This window comes from Oratosquilla oratoria, chromosome 18 (assembly GCF_046742065.1).
Source record: "Oratosquilla oratoria isolate Oo_2021 chromosome 18, ASM4674206v1, whole genome shotgun sequence".
Lineage (NCBI taxonomy): Eukaryota > Metazoa > Arthropoda > Malacostraca > Stomatopoda > Squillidae > Oratosquilla > Oratosquilla oratoria.
The window spans coordinates 63,496,462-63,513,914 of record NC_134794.1 but is presented as its reverse complement, the minus strand read 5'-3'; the positions used below and the strand labels follow the sequence as shown (position 1 = coordinate 63,513,914).

The 17,453-nt window shown below is 40.0% G+C and overlaps 2 protein-coding genes across 7 annotated transcripts in view; one reads left to right on the top strand and one right to left on the bottom strand.

The window, feature by feature from the left end:
- The first annotated feature begins 202 nt into the window (after window positions 1–202).
- Window positions 203–14,358, top strand: Arpc3A (Actin-related protein 2/3 complex, subunit 3A). The gene is made up of 4 exons (XM_076202298.1): window positions 203–349; window positions 2,409–2,585; window positions 13,624–13,819; window positions 13,939–14,358. The coding sequence occupies exons 1-4, from the start codon at window positions 344–346 to the stop codon at window positions 14,094–14,096; spliced, it is 537 nt and encodes a 178-aa protein (XP_076058413.1). The 5' UTR covers window positions 203–343; the 3' UTR covers window positions 14,097–14,358.
- Art8 (Arginine methyltransferase 8) overlaps window positions 14,172–17,453 on the bottom strand; it is a 15,171-nt gene continuing 11,889 nt past the window's right edge. For all 6 annotated transcript variants that reach the window (XM_076202291.1, XM_076202294.1, XM_076202293.1 and 3 more), the window contains one exon: window positions 14,172–15,476. In XM_076202291.1, coding sequence (XP_076058406.1) covers window positions 14,416–15,476 — 1,061 coding nt within the window. In that variant the 3' untranslated portion in view covers window positions 14,172–14,415. The remainder of the gene's footprint in view (window positions 15,477–17,453) is intronic.

Genomic DNA, 17,453 nt, shown 5'->3' with positions numbered 1-17,453 from the left:
TCGAATGATGACAAGAAACTAACCATAAATATATGTGAGAGTTTACTGAATAAGTGATTCATTTCTAAGGCTAGTACGTTTTCACAATGTATTTGCTAATCAAATTCTAGTTATTGTATCCATAATTATAAATTGTAATTATTACAGCTAAATTAATTGGATATTTCTATTTCAATATTTATCTATGATCGTAGAAACTAAGTCAAATTTAATAATATTTTAGATTTCAAAGATGGCTTACCGGAGGGAGGAAACGTAAACATTGGACTATCAAGACTAACCAATGTCGAGGCTGACAGCCTACCACATCAGATAAGAGGGAGGAGTAGATACTTCCGTAAAAATGCCTGTAAGTGCAATTTTACATCATTCAGGACATAGAATTACGATATCTGTATTATAGTCTAAGTAAACAAGTATTGAGTTGATTTTAAAATCGCAAAGAGAGGGTTATAATTATTTTTAATATAGAGTGGGTGATTCAAATGACAGGAAATGCATTTATGGTATATATTTTCATACTTACACTACTCGAGTTCCAATGGGAAGGCATTGAACAACATATTGTTCATGTTATCTCAGTGTTAAGTGAGACAATTATAATTTAGAGGTGTATAAATAATCCTAGTCGGCTAATCCTGATGTGTGTATCCAGTTCGGTCAATTCACTGATTAAATGTTGAGTTTATCTGTGGTAATTACATCACCTAAGACTTATGCATTGCTACTGAGATTCCTGAACTAGGGTTCTGTTCCAGTAACACGAAAATAATTTTTTTTGCTAACCTTTTTGGTTATTATTTTCAGAAGTGCACACTTGTGATATAACAATAGAAAATTAAATATTAATTTTGTAAGTTATAATATATTAACGTAATATACATTTTTCTTGGCAGAAATCAAGTTTTTTTTTAGAAGTGCACACCTACACAGTATAACATTAGAGAATTAAACATTGTGCACACCTAAGCGATATAACAGAAAATGAAATATTAATTTTGTAAATCATAATACATGAATGTAATATGTGATTTTCGTGCTGGAAATAAAAAATAAAAAACCTTACTATAAGCAAATTTACTAATGAACGAAGCCACTACATTATGGTCCAGATGCCATTCCAGTCTAGTCACTATCAGACCATGGCTTTCACGTTGTGGACTGGATGTTCTCCAACTCCAGGTGAAGTTAATAAGTGCTGTTACAAAGACATAGGACTCCCTTGGACTTTATGAGATGACTTGGGGTTCTACTGTTGTCTGTTAATTGACCGAGGTGTAATAATCATCAGGCCATCAGCATCTGTGACGACAATGACATCCTGGATGATCTTTAGAATTTGAGGTACTGAATCACTAAATATTGGTTAGGTTAGAATAGACTAATTTATAATCCTTTCATTTCTTTGACCTCGGCAGCTATCAAAACAAACATGGCGTATCATTTAACTGCTGCGACTTCGTTCGATAGTAAATAGGTTTTAGTAACTTTTTTGTTAATGATTTCTGCCAAGAATATTGCATATAATGTTGATCTATTATAATTTACAAAATAATTAATTTTCTATTGCTGTGTCGTGTAGGTGTGCAGTATTCTTTTTCCATCTACTACAGGGTTTATGTTATTATTATTGTTATTAATATTATTATAATAGAGGAAGAGTTTAAATGTGTTTGAGATGAAATGAAGTATGGTAGGGTTTACAAGGTTGATGAACAAGTACAGTATGGGGATGGTTTGGACACATGGGAGAAAGATTAGTAAAAGAAGTGTGGAAGGCAGAGGTGGATGTACTTGAGAGGACGATTGAGGATGAGATGGATGGATAGGATGAAAGGGGCATTGGGCAAGAGGCAGATGTCTGTTGAGTAAGGAAGGGAGAAGGCAGAAGATAGGGATGAGTGGAGAATTTACTTACTTGATTTGGCTAGGTGGGTTTACCAACCCACCTGGCCAACACATAGTGTCTGTCTCCAGAATGGCTGTGTATGGATGATACTGTGATGCATGGAAGGGAATGGGTGCTGGATTAGGGGGAGGGGAGGTTAGGGAATGGTTATGTGAGAATGATATTTTGATGCAGCCCAATGGGATTTCTCCCCGTTTTCAATGTTAATACAATGGGGTATGGAGAGTGAGGTCACCAATTAAATGAAGTGGTCTTGATCTGGATGTGCTATGTCTTGCTGCATTGCTTCTGTCCCAGAGTGATGGGCAAGATGCAGGGATGATCCATTATTCATGAGGAGCCAAGATGAGAGGGAGTGTTGATTTTGGATACCTTCTTTGCCTGGAGGAAAGAGCCCTTTATATATATAAAATATATATATTCTTTCCTTTCCTTTTGGTGGGTGGTAATAGTATTTGTTTGTATCTTCACCTTTAGTATTAAAATTAATTTGTTTCAGGCTTACCATTCCAACATGGCCCATCCCGGTAGTGTGGTGGGAAATATGGCCATGCTGCCTTTACGCACAAAGCACCGTGGCCCAGCACCACTCATGGCAGGTGATGGGATAGATATTATTGATGAAGGACTTCTATATTTCAAGGCTAATGTTTTCTTCCGTACTTATGAAGTTAAGGTAACTACACTTACTTTCTTTTATACATGTGATTTGGTTTAACATCTGAAAATTCCCCCTATTAGGAGGCTAGAGTGGCACTTCTAGAGGGCTTTGTAGCATGGAATTTAATTAACCATTCCCTTGCCAGCTTTTCAACCCTGGTCAGACCTCCACAACAAGTAGTGACACCTTAACCTGTTTTGCTTTTATATATATATATATATATATATTGGTGAAGCGTGGCAGGAGATTCTCTCTGAGACATATTCTGTTAAAAACGACAGCAAAAGAATTATTGATTAGTTTTTTCCGTGAGCTCTCAAGCTTGCGAAAAGTAGATTTTTGGTAGGGGGAAAGGGAGTAAATCAGATTTCCAAAATTCATAGGAAACACAAAAGTTATAATAGACACAAAAGTATAGTACACAATAAACACAATACAAGAAATTAATACAAGAAATACAGCAAAAAACAAAATACAAGCACAACAAAATAGTTATCAAGACGTTTCGCAGATCTTTCTGCATCCTCAGTTGAAGTGAAAAGAAAGGGAAAGGGAGCATATTTTAAATGAAATGGGAAGCACGGGGAGAAGTCACCGTGTTGCAACTGGGGGAAGTCACACGCAGGACCACAAACACTGGGAGAGATCACAAGTTGGCGGAAATGGTACTCGGGGAGGTCACTCCCGGGTTCGGCGCCAATCTGCTTCTCAGTCTTTGGGAACGACGTATGGTAGGAAGTTCTTCCCTTTCGCGGGGAATGGGGAGCCTCTGGGAAGGAGAGCCCGATGTCTTGGGATTGTCCATCTGGCTCCTCCGAACAGGTTTCATGCTAGGGAGGAGGGCGAAATCATTTACCTGCCTATTAATGGCAGGTTGCAGCTCCTTTATCCATATGGCTTCCAAGATAGCCAAGCGCTGAGGGTCCTCTTCTTTTGCCACAACTTCGGTGTTTTTTACCATAGTCTCCCTATCGAGGTGGCGTCGATGCTGGGTCCAGTGGTGTTGCTTGGGTCCTCCGTGTTGCAAGTGCATGGTGATTCTTCTAGATAATGTGGTGGTCGTCCTTCCCACGTAGACAGAAAGGGGCGTGCAGTCCTCCTCTGGGCATGTGTATTTATATACTACGTGGGATTGACGAACCTCCTGGGGTTCTGGAGCGGGGTTGTTCCTTAAAAGTAGAGAAGAGGTCTTTCTACTTTTGTAAAAGATTGTGAAGGACAATTTATCACTTTCTTTTTTGGGGACAACATTTCTATAGATTATGTTCTTTATAATCTTTTCATCCTCCTTGTATTTGGTAGACATGCAAGCTTTGTAGAACACCTTAATTGCGGTCCCTTCGTGTCCTACTGTAGTCGGTCGTGTTTGTTTATACCAATTGTCGATCACTCTGCGAAGATTGGCTTGGACCTCGTGATTCGTGTAACCATTGTTGATAAGGAGTTGGTGGACCCGATCAAACTCTTTTTGAGTGTCACTCCAAGAAGAACAGTGGCTGAGGGCTCTTCTGAAAAAGGCGCTAATGGTGGCGTCTTTGTACCTCTGAGGACACTCGCTCTCTCCATTCATGCACAGTCCGGGATTGGTTTCTTTGACGTAGACACTATAAGAAAAAGAAGGACAATTAGTCTGCTTGAGTAGGACGTCCAGGAAGGGGAGGGAACCCCCTTCACTGTGCTCTACGGTGAAGTTAAGTCCCGACACCTCCATGAACTTCCCCCTCAATTGATCAATTTCAGAAAGGGAGTCAGTTTTTACAAATATATCATCTATATATCTGCAATAAAGGCTAGGTTTTTCAATTTGACTAAAAATAAATTCCTCTACAGTTCCCATGAAAAAATTGGCAAACAGAACACCAAGGGGGGATCCCATGGCAACTCCATCAATTTGGCGGTAGAGTGTCCCACGGGGAGAGCGGAATGGGGCTTCTTTGGTGCAAAATTGAAGCAGGGTCCGTAGGTGTTCTTCAAGTATGTTAAGTCCGGGGGCTGGTCCGCTTCTGTAAACTTTGTCGCATATGAAATCTATCGTTCTATCCACAGGGACATTGGTGAACAGAGATTCAGCATCCAGCGAAGCTATGAATCCCTGGCTGGGAGCGTCTTTCACCAGTTCTATGAACTGGTGAGAAGATGCCAGGCTGAATCTGCTGGGGACAAAAGGGGTTAAAAGTTCATTAAGTTTTTTCGCTAACTGATATGTAGGAGTAGGTATCTGGCTGATAATGGGTCTAAGAGGGTTGTTGGGTTTATGCGTCTTAACATTGCCATAACAATAACCAGGTTTATACTCGCCGGACAATTTACAGAATTTTATACAACCTGCAACCGCGTTGTTGACATCTATTATCTTGTTGACCTTCGAGGTAAGATCCTGGATAGTGTTCTTCTGGATGGGCTGGAACTTAGTCCTATCCTCTAGAATGGAGTCAATTTTCTCCAGGTATTCGGAGGTAGAAATGAGAACGAATATTGATGCCTTGTCAGCACGTCTTATGGTTACTTCTTGGTTGTTTCGTAGTCGTTGGGCGGCTTCAAAATGTCTCCTCTGTAAAACAGAACTAGTAAAGGTTCCACGCTGCTTGCCGGCTTCAGCAACAAGCTCAGGCTGCAAGCGTTGGCTAACATCTAAAATACCCTCCTTAGCGAGTTTGAGGATGCTTTCTATGAGGACCTCTATTTCAACTCTCTTTTGGTGTGGCCTAGGTTTGGAGAGGACATGACAGTTTAGTCCCATGTCGAGGAGCTCTTTTTGATCAGAGTCAAGATCAATGTTGGTTAGGTTGACGTAGCTCTCCAAAGGCTGAGGGACTTTTATTTGTCCACCATTCATGGTGCTTAGTTTCCGTATCCCCTTCCTCTCTACTGCATTTGTGTATGCAGAAAGGGAAGACTCCAGCATGGCATTGATCCTTTCTTTATGGGAGGTATTGATAACCTCGCCGTCCCATTTTTCTTGTAAGTCCTGTACCTTGCGGTATAGATGTGAAACAATGGTCTTCTTCCTTTCCAGTTCATCAGCGACCAGGGTCCTCCTGTACTCCTGGGTCGTAGCATTATTCTTGACTGCCTTGTCGTAAAGTCTAACATTGGTGAAGCGTGGCAGGAGATTCTCTCTGAGACATATTCTGTTAAAAACGACAGCAAAAGAATTATTGATTAGTTTTTTCCGTGAGCTCTCAAGCTTGCGAAAAGTAGATTTTTGGTAGGGGGAAAGGGAGTAAATCAGATTTCCAAAATTCATAGGAAACACAAAAGTTATAATAGACACAAAAGTATAGTACACAATAAACACAATACAAGAAATTAATACAAGAAATACAGCAAAAAACAAAATACAAGCACAACAAAATAGTTATCAAGACGTTTCGCAGATCTTTCTGCATCCTCAGTTGAAGAGAAAAAAAAAGGGAAAGGGAGCATATTTTAAATTAAATGGGAAGCACGGGGAGAAGTCACCGTGTTGCAACTGGGGGAAGTCACACGCAGGACCACAAACACTGGGAGAGATCACAAGTTGGCGGAAATGGTACTCGGGGAGGTCACTCCCGGGTTCGGCGCCAATCTGCTTCTCAGTCTTTGGGAACGACGTATGGTAGGAAGTTCTTCCCTTTCGCGGGGAATGGGGAGCCTCTGGGAAGGAGAGCCCGATGTCTTGGGATTGTCCATCTGGCTCCTCCGAACAGGTTTCATGCTAGGGAGGAGGGCGAAATCATTTACCTGCCTATTAATGGCAGGTTGCAGCTCCTTTATCCATATGCAGAAAGATCTGCGAAACGTCTTGATAACTATTTTGTTGTGCTTGTATTTTGTTTTTTGCTGTATTTCTTGTATTAATTTCTTGTATTGTGTTTATTGTGTACTATACTTTTGTGTCTATTATAACTTTTGTGTTTCCTATGAATTTTGGAAATCTGATTTACTCCCTTTCCCCCTACCAAAAATCTACTTTTCGCAAGCTTGAGAGCTCACGGAAAAAACTAATCAATAATTCTTTTGCTGTCGTTTTTAACAGAATATATATATATATATATATATATATATATATATATATATATATATATATATATATATATATATATATATATATATATATATACACACACACACACACACACTTCAACGAACGGACGGCTTAGAAGACGTTCTGAAGAAAATTGAAGTTTCGTGGATCCCAACGCAAAGAGAAGTGCCTATTGTATTTACAGGGTGGGGGGAAATTGCTTGTGGGGTAGTAGGAAAGTAGGGAAAGAGGAGAAGGGGAGGGATTGCTGAGGGAAATGGAAGGAAATGAGGAAGGAGAGGACTTGGCCCAGGCAGACAGGCGAAAGGTAAACAAACGGCCCCCCGACCAGCTGAGCGACGATGAAATGTCTAATAAAAATGTAAAGATTAGAAGTATAGATAAGAGCAATACAGTAGAAAGTGATGAGAATATTTTCCAGGGATTTAAAGAGGGTGGGGGGACACAAATCCCCCCCCGACTGACAAGACTAGAAGAGAAGGTCGATAAGATGATCGAGGACTTGGAGCGTAGGTTCGGTCATGTTAACAACATTATACGGAGGGTTGAAAAATTGGAAGAACTAGAGAAGGCGAACAAAAACTTAACTAAGGAAATTGAAGAATTAAAAAATCAGTTAAAAGAAGTAAAAGAAGAGAATAAAGTCTTAAAGGAGAATAATAAGGAGAACAAGAAGGGTTGGAAAAAAATCCAAGAAAATAGCAAAGTTGCATTCACTGACATAATCAGACAGCAAATGAATGAACAAACTGAAAACTCAGTTATTAAAGTGATGAGACAGAAGGAGAATATAGTAAGAGACTTAGCAGACAGAAAGAAATGTATAATTATATTAGGAATGGAAGAGAAACATAACCCAGATAGAACCACAAGAATCAAAGAGGAAAATGAAAAAGTAAAAAATTTACTAGAATTAGTTCAGGAAGATGAACCAGAAATAATGAGACAAATCGAAGAGAAATTCAGGCTCGGGAAATATAGTACAGACAAGACCAGACCAATTAAAATTAACCCCTTCCATACGGTGCCGCACACGTAGGCGTCATGGGGAGCGAGTGTATTCGCGAGGCTGCCATATCGGCGTCTTGATTATATTTATTGTAGTCGCCCCTCCATAATGACATTCTTTCTAATTCTTTTGTAATCGCATTTTCTATGGTTATCAAAATTCACGGGTGAAGAGAGAACGATCGATATAAGCGGTGACTATATTTTATGATGCGAGTATTATTACGACACGTCGTACGGCTGGCATTGGCTGCTGCCACCGAGATCTAAGTCCATGACGCCTACGTGTGCGGCACCGTATGGAAGGGGTTAAATTCAGGTCACAAACTACGGCTGAGAATATCTTATCCAAAACAGGGAAACTAGCAACAAGTGAACAATATAAAAAGGTATGGATAAAAAGGGAAATGAATAAAGAGGAAAGAGAGGAAGAAAAACAGAAAAGACTTGAAGCTAAGGAAAAAAACGAGATAAGAACGGAGTCAGAAAAAGAGAGATTCTATTGGAGAGTAGTGAATATGAAACTAAAGAAAGTCGACATACAAGAGAAAAACAAAAGGGAAACAGAGAACACAATGGAAGTGGCAGAAAACTAAGAGTGTCTTACACAAATATAGATGGATTAATAACAGGATTGAATGAGCTGAATGATTATTTGAAAGAAAAAGAACCAGACATAATGGGAATTGTAGAAACAAAATTAAAAGGTCCACTACCACCCAACAGTGTAGGACATGATGCATATAATTATTGGATTAGAAACAGAGTGAAAAAGGAAGGGGGTGGAGTTATGTTCCTGACTAAGAAGGATATAAACGTGAAGTGTGTCACATATGGAAAGAATACAGTAGAGATGATAATGATGGAAGTAGAAAACAGAGATAAGAAGAGCAGAAAGTTTGTGATAAATTATGTGCCCCCGAAAACAGCCTCATGGGAAGAGAGTGAACATAAAAGTATGTTAGAGGACACAAAGATAACATTAAACAAGATAATGGAAGAGGGAGGAAAAATAGTTATGATGGGTGACTTTAATTGCAAAGAAATCTGCTGGGAAGAAATGACATTAAAGGGTGGAGACGGCTCATGGGGAAACGCTCTACTCGAGATGGTTACTGACCATACAATGACACAATGGATACAGTAGAACACTAGGTATAGAAATGAAGAAGAGCCATCGAGACTAGACCTAATAATTACATCCGAACCTAGAATAGTGGACAAAATTGAATATAAAACACCAATAAGTAAAAGTGACCACATATTGATTGAACTGGAACTTAATGAAGAAAAATATATGAAAAGAAATGAACAATATAGAAAAGGAAGAATGATGTATGAAAAAACAAACTTTGATAAAATAAGAGAATTCTTTCAAAAGGAAAACAGGGAAGAAATATACAAAGAAGAAACAACAGTAGAAGAGAAATGGAATACTTTGACAAAAATTTACAAAAAAGGAGTGGAAAAGTATGGAAGAAATAGAAGGAACAAAGAATGAAATATTAACACACTTGAGTAATCTTGATGTCAGAAAATCGCATGGACCAGATGAAATAGCAAACTGGATACTGAAAGAATGCAGGAATGAACTGGCAGACAAAATACATAGCATACTAAATAGTTCCTTGAAAGAAGGAAAAGTTCCAGAAGATTGGAAAAAAGCAAATATAGTACCTATATATAAAGGAGGAAATAAAGAAGAACCTACCAACTATAGACCAGTCTCTCTAACAAGTACAATAGCAAAAATTTGTGAAAGAATTATCAAAAGTAGATGGGTAAAATATTTAGAAAAAAACAAAGTGTTAACCCCTTACCTACGGTGCCGCACACATAGGCGTCATGGGGAGCGAGTGTATTCGCGAGGCTGCCATATCGGCGTCTTGATTATATTTATTGTAGTCGCCCCTCCATAATGACATTCTTTCTAATTCTTTTGTAATCGCATTTTCTATGGTTATCAAAATTCACGGGTGAAGAGAGATCGATCGATATAAGCGGTGACTATATTTTATGATGCGAGTATTATTACGACACGTCGTACGGCTGGCATTGGCTGCTGCCACCGAGATCTAAGTCCATGACGCCTACGTGTGCGGCACCGTATTGAAGTGGTTAAATCCAAGGCAATTTGGATTCAGACAAGGACGATCATGCGTCACCAATTTAATATGTTTCTATTCAAGGCTAATAGATATAATACAAGAAAGAGATGGATGGGCGGACTGTGCATTTTTAGACCTAAAGAAAGCAATTGACAAAGTACCACATAAGAAGTTGCTTAAGAAATTAGAAACTGAAGGAGGAATACAGGGCAAACTACTAAATTGGATGGAAGACTTTTTGCAAGAAAGAAAAATGAGAGTAGTGATAAGAAACCAGCACTCAAAATGGGATGAAGTAATAAGCGGTGTTCTGCAGGGAACAGTTCTGGCCCCAATAATGTTTGTTATATATATTAATGATATGGATGAAGGAATTGAAAGCTATATGAGCTTCTTTGCAGATGATGCAAAACTACTGAAAAGAGTGAAAACTGAAGATTGTGAGTCACTACAGAGAGATCTAAATAAAGTACAGGAATGGAGTAGGAAGTGGGAGATGGAGTTCAATACAAAAAAGTGTAGTGTAATGGAATTTGGAAAAAGCAAAAACAGAATAACAAGAGCATATAAATTGGGAGAAGAAGAAATAAAAAAAGTAGAAAATGAGAAGGACCTGGGAGTCATTGTTATGAATAATATGTCACCTGAGAAACATATAAATAAGATTTTTGGAGAAACTTATAATTTAATAAGAACAATCAAAGTTGCATTTACATACCTGGATGAAGAAATGGTGAAGAAAATCCTAATCACCCTGATAAGACCAAGATTGGAATATGCAGCAACGATATGGTCACCAAGTACAAAAAAATGTATAAAAAAACTTGAAAGAATACAAAGAGCAATTACAAAATTGGCACCAACACTCTCAAAACTATCATATGAAGAGAGACTAGCAAAACTTGAACTACAGACACTAGAGCAAAGAAGAGAGAGGAGATTTGATAGCTATTTACAGAATCATGAAAGGCATAGAAATTACTGATAGAGAGAATCTGATAAAATGGGATGACAGAAATACAAGAGGACACGGAAAGAAAATAAAAAAAGACAGCTATAGAAGAGATTTGAAAAAGAACAGCTTTCCTCACAGAGTAATAGACAGTTGGAACAAGTTAGATGAGAAAGTGGTGTGTGCAAAAACAATACATGAATTTAAAAATAGTTTAGATAAAATGAGATATGAAGACGGGACCCCACGAGCATAGCTCCCCTTCCCGTAAAATACAACTAGGTAAATACACACAGTTTCAACACATGGATAGAATGAGTGAAGAAAAATTAAAAAAAGAAATGTGGAAGGAGGTGGATGCATTAAATAGGAGGGATCGACAGAGGATGAGATGGATGGGGTGAAAGGGGTGTTGAGGAAAGGAGAAGATAGGAGTGAGTGGAGAATGGTTGTGTATGGATGATGCTGTGATGCATGAAAGGGGGGGGGGGTTAGGGGTTAAGTGTGAAAGATATTTTGATGCACCCTGAAGGGATTTCTTCACTTTTTTTCTGCATGAATGGACAGAGAGGGGGTCACTAATTAAATGAAGTGGCCTTGCTGCATTGCTTCTGACCCTGGGCAGTGTGCAAGATGCAGGGATGACCCATCATCTGTCTACCCCTCCCTCCCTCTGTGGATGGGAGTGGAATGGGTGACTTTGGCTACCTCCCTGGTAAGGAGGAAAAAGCTCTTGGTATATAAATATGGAAAAATAATTCTTTACTTCCTGTAAACATATAGTCTTCCTAAATGCATTTGCTTCTGACCTGAACAATGTGACAGGGGGCAGGGATAACCCTTCATCCACAAAGTGCTCAACTGGAAGGGATTGGATTGTTGTGGGATAGGAGAAAGGTGTGTGTATAACTTAACTAGGTTGAACCCCCCCCCCCCCTTATAAGGGAGAGAGTCTTTTGGTGGATGAATGTTATTATTTTTAATGCATTATTTTGTGTTTCTTGTGTGATGTCTTTGTTTTCTTAATTATTGGATAACATGCTGTGACAGCATTAAATATAGTTCTTAAGGGTTGTTTTTATACAGTAGTAAGTGTTTCTTTCTGATGTCCAGAACCTGTTCTAAGTAAGCTCATATTAGTTTTCACTGAGAGGTCTTTAATGTATAGGATTAAGGTCGTGTATATGTGTGTCAAACGTGAGAGGCTCGGTATTTTAGGGTTTCTCTGGAATGGGAGGAGGTGGCCAGTTATTTTAACTATTGGGTGGTTCTGGGTTCATGATAGGTAACATTACTGAGAACTTCTAGTTTGTTAAGATGAATCTGTGTGTTTTTAGCAGCTATTTTGTAGAGAGGAAGTTTGTGTTTGAGATAAAATGCTTGAGATGTTTGGTAGGTGTTAGTAGACTTGATAGAGTGAGAAATGAGGAGGTGAGGAGGAGAGTGGGGTTGGAAAGGGAATTGGGAGATAGGGTTGATGAAAGAGTATTGGGATGGTTTGGACACATGGAAAGAATGAATGAAGAAAGGTTATCAAAAGAAGTGTGGAAGGCAGAGGTGGAAGGAGCAAACATGAGGGGGCAACCAAGGATGAGATGGATGGATGGGGTAAAAGGGGCATTGGGTAAGAGGGGTCTGTTGAGGAAGGAAGGGAGAAGACAGAAGATTGAGTGAGTGGAGAATGGTTGTATATGGATGATGCTTTAATGCATGCATGGGAATGGGTGGGAAGATAAGGGAGTATGTGTGAATAATATTTTGGTTGTATATGGATGATGCTGTGATGCATGGGAGTGGGCGGGGATGAGAGAGTATGTGTGAATGATATTTTGATGCAGCCCAAAGTGATTTCTCCCTGTCTTCTCTTTTTCTGCATGAGGGTATGGAGAGGGGGGCTGCCAATTAAATGAAGCAGCCTAGCTGTGGATGTGCTGTGTTTTGCTGCTTTACTTCTGACCCAGGGCAGTGGGCAAAATGTAGGGATGACCTGTCATCCAGGAGGAGCCAAGAAAAGAGGGAGGGGTGGTGAATGGGAGTGGAGTATGTGGAGATGAAATGGTAGGGAATGGATTTATGCATTTGACATTGGCTACCTCCCTTATAAGGGGTAAAAGGCCCTTGGTGTTTTGTAGACCGAAAGTAAAAAAATTGATGTGATCTGGGTTAGGTGTGAGAGGTGTTGCTTTTCTATCTATACCTATTTATCAAGAAAGTAGCCAGCCAACATACACCCAACCTCTACCCATCCCACATCTGTTTGTTTCCCTTTTAAAAATCTCTTATTTCCTTGTGGATGAAGGGCCATCCCTGCTTCCCACCCAGGAAGATAAGAGTACCTCCATAGCAGCATGAGCTGGTTGATCCCCATCACTTCATTGACATTGCTACCTTTGCTCATTTTCCCTTCATGAGTAAATAGAGAAGACCAGGAGAAATCCCTTTGGGCTGCATCAAGTTACTGAGTCAAGGCCATACATGAATAGGTTAACATCAGTGACAGTGTAGCGCAATGGGGGCCATGCTGCCTCTTGGGGGACTCCATTGTATAGTTCTTTGGGTCTCAACAGATGTTCTGCAACTGTATTCCCTTGCTTAGTTGCTTTGTGGAAAACAACCAAGTGGGTCACTGTGGGTAATGGTCCCCCATTCCTTGAGTGGTAACTTCTCCCATCAAAAATAAAAAGATTAGATCCTGCTCTGGCTTATTGGTACTATGCATAGCTGCCAGTTGCATGCAAGGTCAAACATGTGTTCAAGACCTGGTTGTTGTGCCGAGGTTAGGAAGAGTATGTGGATGACCTGTCATCCACAAAGTGCAAGGACAGTAGGAGTAATAAATTTGTTTTAATGTGTATGAAGTGGGTTTGTGGTTTAATTTGACCATCCCTAACAAGGGGGAAGAGACCTTTGATTTATATAATAAATTTTACATAGTTGTAAACAAATCTTTTTCTTCAGGGAGAAACTGACAGAACACTCATTTACATCACCTTGTACATCACTGAATGTTTAAAGAAACTAGCAAAGTGTAAGGATAAGAACCAAGGGGCTAACGAGATGTACTCTTTGGCCGTTTCCAAATTCCCCATCCCAGGGGATCCGACTTTCCCCCTCAATGCAGTCTATGCCAAGCCAAAGAATGAACAAGAACTAGGTAAACAGAGGGTTTATTTATTGTATTGTGACATTTACTTTCAAAGAAATAGAAATAAAGTGTACTGATGGCATATCTTACTGATTATTTTTGTAAGTGCACATTTATTTTCTTTACAGAGTTGATGCAGCAATACTTGCAGCAAGTACGGCAAGAGACGGGAACTCGTGTGTGTGAGCGGGTGTTTAGTACCACTGATGGGAAACCTTCCAAGTGGTGGTTGTGTTTCACGAAGAAGAAATTCATGGACAAGTCACTTTTAGCACCAAGTGCATAGTCTTCGTTTGTCTGCAGAAATGTATGAAAATCTGTTGCCAAGATTGCTGTTCTTATCAATACAAAATCATGTTTCACTAGGTAAAATAATTTACAGAATTTAATGGGTAATAAGTGGTAACCCAATCATTTCTAAAATGTCAACTAAATAGCTTTATTTCCTTTAATTTTACAGTAAAAAAAATTTTATTAAGGCAAAAGCTATATTGTTATGTATCACAGCCCTAGCCTGTAAGTTTTAATAAAGTCATATGAAAACCTAAGTCTGTATAAATCACCATTTTTAAATTGTATATAAAACTATTTCAAATATTTACAATTTATTTTGATAGCACATTATATTCTGGTTGATTTGCTATTTCATCTTCACGCTCTATCATAGTTTTGATGACTAGGCAGCGTGCCATTGGGCACCCACATGGTATTGGGTGCTCTTCTGTCTCAGGATCTAGCATCTCCACCATCATGTTTATGTGCCGTGGATTGTCTGCATTCTTGGTGATACTTAGCTTCCAACCAATGATATCCCCTTCTTCCAATTCCCATGAATTTTCTTGCACTTTCTCATCTCTGCCCAAACTGCAGGCCTGTTCTCCTCCCTGTGCAGAAACCATTTCTGAATCATCTTCAATGCCATTTATATTCTTGCCCTCACTCTGAGTTTCAAATGCATTGCCGAACACTACAACAGTTTGTTTCCAGTGTGTGGGCGGCACAGATGGAGCTGTAGACAAGGTAACCAAAGAGCCGAATTCCACACCATCTTCATCATAATCACGACCATCAAAATCACACTCAAACCAGAGGCATAAACCATGGTATTTACCAGATGTTATTGTGTCGACGAAGGTGGTCTCACTAAATTCAAAAGCCTCTTCTTCAGTCACCCATCGCAAATTGAATGTTTTTACACAAACTGGTTCTGCCAAAAGATCCGACTCTGGAACTAAACACACTTCTGGCTTTGACATCTTGGCCAAGATAGCCTGTTTCTTAACTGCATTCATGTTGAAACCATACACAGAGTCCCAAAAATCAATCTGATCTTTAAAGAGAGGTTCAAGACTGCACGGACACACATATAACCTGGCTTCCGAAGGAAACAAGATTCCATCTTCTGAAAGGAATTTGTCTCTTGCCTTGATGACGGAGTTTAACATAGACTCATGCAGAAGGTAGAACCCCATCCACTCTGACACCATGACATCTATTTCTACTCCTTCTGGCAAAGTTACATCTTCAACCCTGCCATGGATGACCTCGATGATGTTGCCAAAATTATTGTCAATGGCAATTTGTTTTGCGACTTCTGCAAGGCCGCTGGCCTCCACTGCATAAACCTTCCGAGCTCCAGCAGCTGCCATAAACAGTGAGAGGATTCCTGTGTGCAAAGGTTTTGACCCAATTAGACAGAATATAAATCATATACCAGTTTCAACACATTGATCATATGTCCATACACATATACATACATATATCAAAAAGCCCTTTTTGTGCCATGCTGTGAAAGTACTGCACCTAACTGTACTCCCTTTGACCTGGGTTGCAGGCCATGCAACAAGGCACAGCACTGCCTGTACAGCAGAAGCTGGTTTGCCCTTACTACTGCATATAGCAACCTCTACCCCCACTCCTCATCCACAAATCACATACATTTACCACAGGCTCCCCTTTACAAGGGAGGTAGCCAAGAAAACATGGGCATAAAAGCCACCCCCACCCATTCCAACCCTACATATTCCACTCCCCTCCACCCTCTTATCTTGGCACCTCCTGGATGACAGGTCATCCCTGTATCTCGTCCAATGCCCTGGGTCAGAAGCAGTGTCACAAGACAGCACATCCACAGCAAGCCCACTTCATTGAATTGGCAACCCCCCTCTCTGTGCCCTCATGCAGAAAAAGAGAAGATGGGGAGAAATCCCTTTGGTCTGCATCAAATTATTTTTCACACATACACCCTCACAGCATCATCCATACAAAACCATTCTCCATTCGCCCCTATCATCTGTCTTCTCCCGTCTTTCCTCAACAGACATTCCCCTCTTTCCCAATGTCCCTTTACCCTCATCCATCCATCTCATCCTTGGTTGCCCCCTCGTGTTCACTCCACCTCTGCCTTCCACACCTCTTTTATTAATATTTCTTCACTCATTCTTTCCATGTGTCCAAACCATCCCAATATTCTTTCATCAACCTAATTTCCCAACTCCCTTTTCACCCCCACTCTCCTCCTCACCTCCTTGTTTCTCACTCTATCCAACCTAGTAACCCCTATCATACTTCTCAGGCACCTCATCTCACATCTAAACTCTTCTCTTATGTTCCATGTTTCTGCCCCATACAGTGCTGTCAGCACAATCACTCCTTCATACAATCTCCTCTTAGTATCCATTCTCAAATGTCTATTTCTCATTACAGTTTTTAATCCCCCAAGTCATTTACTTCCTTCTCTCAACCTACATTCTACATCCACACCTTTTCCCGTCACATTTGCACCCAAGTATCTAAAACTATCCACTTCCTCCAGCCTCTCTCCCTTAATACTCATTTCCAGTCTCCTGCCACTTTCTCCCCTGGTACATCTCATCACCTTACTTTTACCAACATTTATCTTTCAACTTTCTTCTTTTGCACATCTTCCCAAACTCTGTCACTAACTTCCTCAATCCCTTCTCTGACCCTGCCACAAGCACAGTGTCATCAACAACAACTGGCTTATCTCTCATTTTTCTCCATCTTTTTAACCATCTCCAATCCCTGACTCATTACCCTTGCGTTTACCTCTCACACCACCCAATCCATGTATAAATTGAACAGCCAAGGCGAAATAACACATCCCTGGTGAAGTTCCACCTTTATCTCAAACCATTCACTCCACTTCTGATTCTAACAAATAACAAACATGCATAACATGGGAACAAGGGTATTGCAAGAATATAGCAACCTATCAGTTAAGGAATAGGGATGACTCTTCATCCATAAGGAACTAAGATGAGAGGGTGACAAGGGTGGTAGATGGAAGTGAATGTGTGCCCTTGGTATATAGGTACATAGATTAGTTAAGAGTCCAAGGTTATATAATTCTATGCAAAGTATTAGGTTTTAATGCATATGTTCCCCCAATGTAATGGAGTCCTGGGGGAACTTCCCCTTATGCTGAAAAGGCCATGTGTGTGAGACATGTCTGAAGCCGAGCACTCCTACAATATCTCCACCTCTCCAAATGGAATCTTAGATCTTGGGGGTCCAGAAATGAGACCTGCAGGACTAATGGCAGTCAGCACATATACAAAAGGGAACAAAGTTGTGGAAAAACATCATAAAAGCATGGGAAGAAATGGGTATGTGCGGATCA

Bases quoted from the DNA above. Each gene is read 5' to 3' on its own strand.
- Arpc3A (XM_076202298.1), top strand. The intron at 2,586-13,623 runs GTAACTACACTT...CTTTTTCTTCAG, and splicing joins TCCGTACTTATGAAGTTAAG to GGAGAAACTGACAGAACACT. The intron at 13,820-13,938 runs GTAAACAGAGGG...TTTTCTTTACAG, and splicing joins AAAGAATGAACAAGAACTAG to AGTTGATGCAGCAATACTTG.